Genomic DNA, 11,155 nt, shown 5'->3' with positions numbered 1-11,155 from the left:
CAAAAACCAGTTGGTAATTTTGAACAATATTTCAGGATTTTGTATCCTGTTAGTTTCTCAGAATGTTATAATAATGAAAATACCTAATGTCTATTTAGAATTATTCTCCAGTGATGATGTCAGTGGTCAGACATTATATAAATTTCAAACACCTGGCAAGAAGAAGGCAATGGCAGAAAAGGCAAGTTTATGTCGTACACCTGTTGCTTCTAAAAATACGTTAGTGCCAAAAGTTGTTCTTGAAAGAATAGAATTACATGGTACAGCATCATCCAATGGAAAAGGTATTAATATTATTTCTAATTATTTGCAAATAAATTATTTAATAACCTCCCATAAGTTTCCAGAAGATTCCAGGCTAGATCAAATTCCAGTGAAAGTGAAAGCATATCTGAACCAAGTGATTATGTGCCATCTGATGAAGAATCTTCAGATGAATCAAGCGAAACTGAGGAAGAATTCATTAATGAGGAGGATGAGGATGAGAAGGACAATATTAAATTAAAAGATTTTAAGCACAAGAAGGCATTCTTAGCGAATTTATTGAGTACACCGACAAGAATGAATAGTAGAAATAAACCAGCAATTGTCCACAAAGATTTTGTAAGTAGGGTATTACCTTTCTAAAAAAATGTACACCAAAGAATTTATTTGTAATAATATTTTAATGTTCGTATTTTTACAGCATATGAGAACTGATGAATACTTTGAAAGTCAAACAGGCAAAGTAGTTACATCCAATCGTACATTGGAGCAGTTACGTAATTCACGATTAACAAAAGAGAAATTGGAAGAATTATTAGCAAAGCAAAATTACCTATCAGTTCGACATAAGGAAAGCATTTGTTCATTAAATGATAGTTATACCACCTTATTTCACATGTGGTATTTTATTATGGAGTATGTATAAAGTCATATAAAATCATATCTTCACCTATGGCAAATGATTATTTACTCTGTTTTATTTTAGACAAGGTTACACTGTGTTACTGTATGGTTTGGGATCAAAAAGATGTTTAATTAATAACTTTCATAAAAGTATCTGCTATCATCCTTCATTGGTGGTGAACGGATTCTTTCCTAGTCTGGCCATGAAGGATGTAAGTTATATAAATAGAAACCAAATATAAAACTAAGTTGTGATACAGTAGATTAACGTATAACTGTTCTAGATACTGGACGGCATAATTGTAGATCTATTGGAATTAAGTTGTCCAGCCGACACAGCTGCCTGCATAGACATTATTGAAAAGGCCTTAAAGAGAAATCCGAAAGACAGACTTTATTTGTTAATACATAATATCGACGGTATAATGCTACGTTCAAGTAAAGCTCAAGACTTGCTTTCTAGTCTTGCAAATATACGAAATGTTTGTGTCTTGGCATCGGTTGACCACATCAATGCTCCATTGTGTACGATTAATTTTATTCTTATTTTTACATCAATATTAGTTTACTTAAGTTCTTAATATTATTTCATATTTTCATATTCATAGTATGGGATCATGTAAAACGTTCAAAATTTAATTTCTTTTGGTGGGACGCAAGTACCCTTCTACCATACCAAGAAGAAACGTCGTACGAAAGTTCACTTCTAGTACAAAAAAGCGGTGCTTTGGCTTTATCATCCCTTCAGAACGTCTTCCTTTCATTAACATCGAATGCCAAATCAATTTACATACTACTTGCCAAGAATCAACTAAACAATAGCAGTAATAGCAATTTCACAGGTAGTTATTTACTGTTTATTGTACCATTGTGTATGTGAATCGAATTCTTCACACATCATAATAGTCACATTTATTATACCATTTATTTATTACACATATTTATATATACTTTATTGCTAGGAATGGCGTTCAAAGATCTCTATCGCGCTGCCCGAGAAGGTTTCCTCGTTAGCTCGGATCTGGCGTTAAGAGCACAGTTAACGGAGTTTATAGATCACAAGTTAGTCAAATTGAAGCGCAATATTGATAGTGCGGAAGAAGTCGTAATTCCATTAAGCAATACATTGTTGAAACAATTTCTGGAGGAACATGAGCCCTGATAAATCGAAAAAAATCTTGTTAAGTTATTGTTTAAATAAGATAGACTATTTTTATATTAAATCATCGCCATGTAGAAGACTGCGAATATTTGTATAAATACACATGAAAAAAGTAAACGCATAGAAAAGCAAGTGTAATTTAAAACAGTATTAAAATGCATTTCTCTCATTATATGTAGCAAACAAAATAAGTACTTTTGGTTAACTTTTATTTTTCTGTGAAAATGAGAATTAAACAGTTATATTAAAAAGGGAATTCAAATTGTATCAGCATACTACTTTTTCAAATTTATGTTACCTACTCAAAAAGGAAAAAGAGAAAACTAAGCAAATCCTTCTTTATCCACTGTACGCTGTATTCCAACATATTTGAGTCTCAAGAGCGGTAATAAAATGACTATTAGTAAAAAATATTTATCTTATTGTGATATGTGTACGTATACATATGCACGTAAGTAATCTACAAAGGCTGCAACCACTTTTGGGATGCAAACAGATGCAAATAGCCCACATGTACGCTGTTTGCGGTCACTTAACACGTGACGCTGGTATCGTTTCAGAGCAGAGCACCCAGGCGGTAATATCGCGAATTATTTTTTTCTGTGTGATTATTACACGTTACATGTTCGCCGGCTAGTGAATACGATACGGTAATATCAGATATGTAACGGCTACAGCAAGCTACAGTAAGATGTAAAGTACGTTAGGTCGTACGAGCGAGTACGCGCTAGGGAAACGTTGAATGGGCGCTGCTCATTATCAACGCATTCGTTCTTCAATTTCAATCAGATAGGACGATAGTCAATAGGTAATCACATTGATAGACACAAGTATTCTCTGCAGTTCAATAACTACCGCTAACCGAATAGTAGCGCATATCGAGACGGGAAGGATTGAGGAAGCATCTAAAATACTATCGTTCAGACGGGTGTGCGGTTACCGGCTTGTTATTCTATTACAATCGGCCTAACCTAACTTTCGCGTTGAGATCTTTTCTTTTCGTTTACTTTTTTACTTGTTATTTTGAACGAGGTTATTTAATCAAGCGGGTATGCTTCGTCTTGTTTTAGCTGCGGACAATGTTGTAAGTTCATTCGAAATGTTAGTGCGTGGGACATGTGTCTGTGTGTTGCAACCTAGCGTGAATTACAGCTTCTATTTGACATTGTAAACACGATGTTACTTGACCTTACAATGGCAAGTTGGACGACCTTGACTTTGGCAAGTATACAATACAATGACCGAGTAGTCACCATTATTGACTATGATTCAATTTTTTACCACTAAATAATTGTAATACTATAATTGATAAAGTGCTGGTCGTAAGCGGATATTATAAAGCAAAGAATAATGAATCTCGGTCTTCCTCGGAGCTTCTTTGTCCCTAAATGTCAACGAGTATTTTTCTGTTTTGAAATATTTCTTGTAACATAATAATTAAATGTTTGTTGGAATTTAACAACTTTAAAAAGGACTCAATTTTTCATCGATTTTTCGTAATATCTTGTAGTCAAATGATGTCATTCAGACAGTCTTCGAAAATTGTCTGTTGTCCAAGTATCTATTTAACCTGTCATCAGAGTAGACGAATTAAATCGTCCTTAGTATTCAATTATATCCTTCTGGCTTTATTATTTGTTTCTCAAAGAATTCTTTACTTTAATTCTGTAATGACCATGGTAGTATCAATTAGATCATATTTATGAGTCATATTTTAAAGATGTTCACTGCACATCATTTTTGTGTTTCTCTAATTGTGCACGTATATGTGTTCATGGCAGAAAAATAACTGCTGAACAAATTAAAAAAAGTGTTGCAATTGTTATAAAACGCACATAGAGAAATTAGTACCTAGAAGCAAAGTTCTAATGTAAATATATTTTTCGTTACAGATAATCTAATACAGGGTGCATTTGATGCGGTGCGATTGTGATTGTTCTGGCATACACATACATTTTGGTAAGTCGGTTAATTTACAATACTTATATGGTAACTTTTTTTTATAAAATTATGGCAATTGTTTATGAAATTTTATTTTCTCTCAAATACAATCAGAAAATTTCTTATAAAAAAACTTAAAGTAGTAGCGTCACAAGAAACCTATGAACTTATATTATATTTTTCCTTCATTGGTTTATTTCTAATTACACACAATTTTTTTCAAAATATATGAATTCTTGAATGTTGTACAGTCTAGGTGTAAAGTACAAAGTATCGTCAGAGCAAGATAATGCATTAATTTCTCATGTACCATTTTGTTATTTGTGCATCTTGTAAAATGGTGAACACGAAAATTGAAATGTGGTCGTGTTCTAAAGCAATTTGATTACATGTATGTAATTATCTGTTTATCTGTAATGCACTTATAAAAGTTTACAGCAGCATGTCTATACATGTTTTAGACGATTTGGGCACTATTGACAATAATTCGGTCAGATTATAAATAATATATAATGAATAATAAAGGGAATATATTATATTTAACTTATTTTCGTATTTGAAAATTTCTTTTGTATCATTAGTTAATTATATGAAAACTACAGTTTCCATCTTTATCGACGGAATCTGATCGGTCCGAGCAAGGCTGAGATTTCATAATATCACCGACAGATAACGTTCGTAGTCTAGCATGATTTCTAACGATGTTTTTTGTAGTTTCGGAATTGTATTTCGGTAGCCAACTTCGCTAATTGTTCCGCGAGATTTTAATATTTAATAGAAATTATTTACCGAGTGTTGTGTTGCTTCGTGCTCGAAACGAGAGCGTCCGCGACTAGAAATTCCATGATTGGTTTTGGAAATATCATAATTTTGTACCGTAAGTACCTTGTGACATTCATACGTTTATAAACATGCTTGAAATTCAAATATGCTTTGCAAAATATGGATCACCACGTTGGGAATAAAGTTGTGACACTTTTTCAAGGATCACAGTATCAACGAGCGAACATTGGTCGTCAATACAAAAGCGAGCAGATTTTTATTCTGTGATTGATTAAAAAAATATACTGTGTTAGATATTTTTGGTTAGGTTGCTGGTTAAAATATTGATGCGCAGACGATATTCTATATTTTTTATCGGAACCACATTTATCTTTTATTAATTAGGATTTAAAAGATGCATTTCAATATACAATTGTCTTGTTGATTATTGAATTATCAGACCCTGTCGAGTCGTGACGTACGATTAAAATTCAAACGTCCACCACTATGACACTACGTGACTCAGCGTAGACGCCGTTACCAATAACGTTTCATTTAAAACTGTCCAATGCTTCTTTCAATTAGATTAGGGTAAAAGTTCCAATCACTACAAATTCGTTTCGGCACTGATGTATGGTAATTAATGCGTTGCCAATCTGTGTATATACGTACAACTGCTGTAGTCAGTCACGAGCGTTTTTCCGTTCATTTTCTTTGTTTTACTTTTCGTCCTGTCAATTTCATTCTAAAACATTCTGGAAATTGCGACCCCTAGCCAGCAGAGAGGAAAAGGGAATGGAGCATAGGTATTCGATACAGAGAATTGCGAATCGCGGTTTGTTCGGCAAGCGATAATTTGAAGTTAACCGGCTGCTATTGTCAGGGATGCGCTGACGCGTGCAGCACTACAAACCCGTGTCCGCGGATGCTTAACCAATTTCCGCTTGTTTTACCAAAATCGAGGTCGTGGAGCCGTTAAGCGTCAAGGATCACTTACGATCATCAACTCAAGATTCTACGTGCATGACTCATGGAACTCTTTTATCTCGACCACGGAGTGATTCCTTCCATATGCGTGGCGGCGCGGCTCGACTCGACTCGGTTTGGCTCGGCTCGGCTCGGCTCGGCTCGGTTAGGCGAATATACATAAGCAGGCGCGCACGCGGCCTTAAATAATGCTCCATTGTTGAAATATTGCCGCCCCCTCCTCCCCACCGATCTTCCCCGGACAGTCCCATCGCCCCCTTCGATCGGGTTCACTTTGCTGTCGCGACTTTTACGCCTACCAAAGAGCAACGTTTTAACATTTCGAGGTACGGGAACGTCGCCTTAGATTCCCGCCAGATTAACAATAAACCGATCGCTTGGTATCCAGAAGCTGTTTCGAAAATTTTACGTATTAGACGACTGCTCACGGAATTGTCGATTCCAACGATTTTTCTTGGTTACCCTATTTATCTATACGGCTTGTCCTAGTGTTTTACAAACACACCGTAACACTATGCCTCGTATCCTAAAGGGTCATCCGAGTAGATTCTTCCGTGTTGTGTACCATGTGTAACTTGTCTGTCGAGACAATGGGACGCGAGATTAGCCGGCTCAGCATTGTTTCTCCAGCACGTGCAATTAATCAATAAATTCTCTTTGTTCGTTTGAGAAAGGATTCCTCTGAAATAGAAACTTTTCTGCAGTGAAGCAAAACGAAGCGCTTTGGTCGACACCTCGCGCAATAACGTTCCTCTTAGTATACAATATACAATTTACAATACTTCGTCGGCAACAATCAAATTTCGTGCATTGGATCAGAAATTTTCTTGTATTGTGCATCGATAAGGAAGGAAAACGTTTGATGATAGAGGCTGTACCGGCTTCTCCATGGAAACGACTCGGTGTTCCGTGCACTTGTTCCTACGGTTTTAATGGAAAACACGAACTCTGCCATAATTGTTTCGGCACATTACAAAATAATTCTCGAGTTACCAAAATTGTCTGTTTTTTAAAATGCTGATAAAAGTGTCATATGTATCGTAAGACTCCGTTTTCATCCGCACAAAGTGCGCTGATTATAAATTAGTAGTTGAAGAAAAGCTATTTTGCATTTAAAGTTAAAATGTCACCGAGTGCGAATAAATGTCCCGAGACGACGAGCCAGAGGATGAATGCGCAACTCCGCGCTTCGGTTGGCTCTGCTCGTACTCTTTATCGACTGCACAAGACGGAGAGGAGAGGGAGGAGAGAGAACACCACCCTCGAAAATGCAAATCGATTACTTTGCTCTGCAGCATTTGAAATATAGCGAAGACGATCAAAATCTCTTTGAAATCTTGATATACATTCGAGTATCCTGCAGCGAACGATTGCTACAGCGAACAGAGTTTTCCTCATTAAATCAAAGCGCTGCAACGAAGGAGGAGAAATAGAATAAAAGTAGAATCGATGATTCTACTCTTCTTCCTCGTTTTTATCATTTTTTATAAATCCACACTTACATGAAATGTATATCAAAGTGTCATAGATTAAATTTATTTATTAATATTTACATATTCTGATTTTTTAATTTTACATTACATCAATTCTACTGTGTATGAAATCATTGTATCGTTATAGTAACAGTGCTGGTAATATTTGGTATTAATATTCGGTATTATACAAATGTATAATATATTTAATATCGAATATCAATATCAATCAAATGAATTCTATAACGAATGAGATTCTAGAACGAATTAGTTCGAGGCAATCCCACTGTATTTCATTGAACCGCTCAACACTTTACAATTCTTCATCTCGTAAAGATCTATTGTCATTCGAAGAGGAAAATCGTTGAATAAGTTCAGAAGGATTATCACCAGCGCTTGCCGTGAGTGTTTTCGCCGTGTAGAACGGTGGCGAGTCGTCGCGCGGTAGTCGATCGAAGTCGGCAAAGTAGTTTAGCCAGTGACATTCAATTACGGGAATTGAAGACGGTCGCGATCGCGCCGAGAGACTCGTCTCTTGTGCAAGAATATGATTGCTCCCGGTAATAAGCCGACACGGTTGCGCATACTTGGGATCCTTGGGATCCTCGAGATGCTGCGAATCGCTTCTTCTCCGGTCGAGGAGAGCCGTGGCGGGGTGCCGAGGGGAGAGGATCCTCTCCCCCGGGGATCAAATTTGGTTCGTTTCTTTTTGTAGTCGAGATTGCAGTCTCCCTCCGTCCTCGTCTGCAATTCCATCCGCTCGCTCGCCGAACGTTCGCAAACTGAAAATAACAGAACCGGCAGCTGATCAAATCCAGCCGTTGTTTGTCTCCCGCGCGAATTTGCAACGTTTTCTATAGCAACATATATAACGAATGTTTCCTATCCGACCAACTATCGGAAATCTGATAAACAGCGAGAAAAGCAATCGACTACGATATGGCTAGATCCTCTCTTCTTTTTTTTCCTTCTCCTTTTTCCCCCCCTCTCTCTCTCTCTCTCTCTATCTTTCTCACGATCGATAGCTACGTTTGCCAACGATGCTTGAAACTTTTAATTGCCGGTTTCCACTCCGTAACCGGTCCGCTTATCGATGCGGTTTGTTGCTGTGCAAAACTCGACAGATAAGGATCGTTTTGCTCACATTAAAATCATTCGCGGCAAGGGAGCAGGGGCGCAGGAGGAGGTGGAGGAGTAGGAGGAGGAGGGGAGGAGGGCGGAGGAATCCCCGGCAGACGCGTTTAATTGAATTCAATGGGAGACCGTTCGGTAAACGGATGTTCCCGAATGAACTCTTGTAGTAGCGAGCCTCGCTGCGCCCCGTAGACGTAGACGGTTAAAATATCAGGCTCACGCACTCGATACTTTCGGTGGAAAATACATTACGGTTGCCGTTCGCAAGAGCCTCTCGGACGCTGTTAACTTTTCGCGAGCTACGCAGACGGAGTTTTCGGGAAGCCGTTTCTCTCGGTTCGTATCGGGTACCATTAAAGCGACCGTAAAACTTCGTTACAGACTAATTACTCTACCGCGGTTAAGTAAAGTAAGAAGTCGAAGGGAAAAAGGAAAATCGAGAGAAAGGAGGAGGAGGGAAACAGCTGACAAGAGAAAAGAGGGTGGAAGCGCGAGGGTAGAAGTCTCTCGTTCAGTAAGCTCTTTAATATCGCGTTTCATTCGATATTTTACCGCGTTCCTGCTCTCTCTCTCTCCAGGGATCCAATAAGTTTCTTATCATTCCGTTAACTTTTCCTGGAAACAAGAAACCCGGTAGATTTCTGCCACGATGTTTTCAGCGCGACCCGCCCTCGACGCGGCGGCGTCGACGCCGTTCTTCTCGCAGTGTCGCTCTGTTCGCAGTTCCACCCTGTAAAGATTTTACTTTGTTCGCTTTTTGTTAGTATTCTCAAGAATCATCGCATTTCTGGCCGTATACTAACAATCTAGTATAATATTCAGAGATCTGGTTTTAATATGCGTCCGAACTTTTTGCCAAAAAGTAACAAGGTACGATGCTCGTTACAATGTTTGACGTTTATAATAGGTACGTGATACATGTATGTTGCAATTATACACATTTTGCAAGTGTCCGGACACGTTTGAGTGATCAGTTTACACTACACAACGTGTACAATAGTCGATCGTTGTGCGAACTATGTTCCAAGGGCCCTCCCAATGACCGCTCGATCTCGCGTGGACCCTTCACCAAACTGCGGCCAAATCGTGACCGAACCACGTTCGAGGCGCATCGAAATCGTGGCCGAACTGTGGCCAAACTGCAGCCGAACTGTGGCCGATCAGCGACGAAGAAAAAAAAGGAGAACAAGAAAACGAAGAAAGCACGAAGGCGACGACGTTACAGAAAATAATTGCGAACAATGGAACGCTGGCGCGGTGTTGCGCGGCACGGCGGTTTGTCAGTCGCATTGACACACATGTTACGTGCATCGCAGCGTGGCTGATGCGGTTTTCTGTGTGACCCATGTCGCACACACGCGGCAGCCGCACGGGCACGACGAGGATGACGCATGCACACACGCGGCCGCCCGTTTACGCACACACGCGGCCGAGGCTGTGTAACATAATTTTCTGGTGTTTGCACGTGTCAGGGCTGCCGGCGTTGCTCTCGCTCGCTCGCACTCGCTCGCGTTCGCTCGCGCTACTTTGCCTCTGCGCCTGGCAGCCGTGATATCGGCCTCTGCTAAATGTTGCGACGCTTCTCGCGAATCCGGCGATTCGCGACGCCACGCTTTAGAAATAACAGGCCTAACTTGGACTCGATCTTTCCTATCGCTCGATCGCCGGTTGCCCAGCCAACGCTGCTCGCTGGCCGCTCGTCTTATCCCGAAACGTTCAAGCTCAACCAAAACATAAAACACGGGTTTCGTTACGTCGCGTTAATAGTCGATTAAAACCCGATTTTGCTTGCTCGTTCGACGAGTTGATTTCGCGTTCGAAGAAGTCATTCTGTTCTATCCGAGAAGCTCGGGGCTGTTGGCTTTCGCGGAACGCTCGCTTCAAACTGCAGCGGCAGCAAGCAGCAATAATTATTGAAAACAGCCGTGCCCAGACCCTTTTATCTCCCTCGTTCTCTCTCTCTCTCTCTCTCTCTCTCGCGGCTTGCTCGGTCCTCTTCCTCTCTGCGGCCAGTTCCCTCCAACCTACGTATGACCTCGATAATAACAGTTATGAAACTTGGCCGCGACAGTGAAAGTGGCTTGTATACAGGACGTTTCATAATACGGCGATGTCGCCGAGGAAGAGCGAGAGGAAGAGGGTCCGGGAAGAAAGGATATTTGATCGTTAAACACGGTTTCACCAAACGCGAGAGCAGCCTCGCGCGAGGTAACAGGAACGGAAGGGAACTGAAGGGAACGGGAGAAGAGAGAGAGAGAGAGGGGGGAGGAGAGCGAGACCGACTCTCCTCCGTTTGTTTCGTCAGAGGTCGGCTCTCGCGGAGGCTAAATGTAAATGGACTCACCGAGCGAAATTGTCGCCGGAGCCCCCCCGAATTCATTCGATATTCCAAGCGACAGGAATCAGCCGGGTTATCGTTCTATGCGAATTCGAGCTCTAGATTCGGCGGGTCGAAATGCGAAAACAAATAGCAGCGCCGCTGCTAGTTTATTCGCGAATTATCGTTCGTGCTTAAAGTGTCGAGTGGCTGCTTTTTTTAGTTCGGGCATATCATGCCGTTGCAGCTCGAATACTTCTTCGGTTACTTTGCTGAGGTAAGAGTTTCGTAGAACTAACTCTGACCGATCCAATTGTTTGCCTTGAATTCTCATTAGAGTAAATAAATTATACGGATCGCTGAACCTCTTTCGTACACTTTCGGAATTTAGATGCGACGCTTTCGAACTATCACTATCCTATGATAATATCTGTATAAGTTCTGTACAAGTTTTGTAAATATTACTAATATTTTTGGTACACTGAACGATCT

General features: G+C 40.0%; 1 protein-coding gene and 1 long non-coding RNA gene across 2 annotated transcripts; both read left to right on the top strand.

Annotated features, from left to right (window-relative positions):
• Positions 1-165: 165 nt before the first annotated feature.
• Positions 166-2,306, top strand: Orc2 (origin recognition complex subunit 2). Its single transcript, XM_078176596.1, has 7 exons — positions 166-284; positions 341-603; positions 686-900; positions 971-1,100; positions 1,173-1,413; positions 1,497-1,730; positions 1,851-2,306. Exons 1-7 carry the CDS (start codon positions 170-172, stop codon positions 2,048-2,050), a joined length of 1,398 nt encoding a protein of 465 aa, XP_078032722.1. The 5' UTR covers positions 166-169; the 3' UTR covers positions 2,051-2,306.
• Positions 2,307-2,714: 408 nt separating this feature from the next.
• On the top strand, positions 2,715-4,009 carry LOC144467794 (uncharacterized). The gene is made up of 3 exons (XR_013493721.1): positions 2,715-2,858; positions 3,121-3,271; positions 3,943-4,009. It is a non-coding gene; the product is annotated as an uncharacterized LOC144467794 (long non-coding RNA).
• The last annotated feature ends 7,146 nt before the right edge of the window (positions 4,010-11,155 follow it).

The sequence above is a fragment of the Augochlora pura genome, chromosome 3 (assembly GCF_028453695.1).
Source record: "Augochlora pura isolate Apur16 chromosome 3, APUR_v2.2.1, whole genome shotgun sequence".
NCBI classification, from domain to species: Eukaryota; Metazoa; Arthropoda; class Insecta; order Hymenoptera; family Halictidae; genus Augochlora; species Augochlora pura.
The sequence above is the reverse complement of the archived record's forward strand: the minus strand, read 5'-3'. Positions and strand labels throughout refer to the sequence as shown.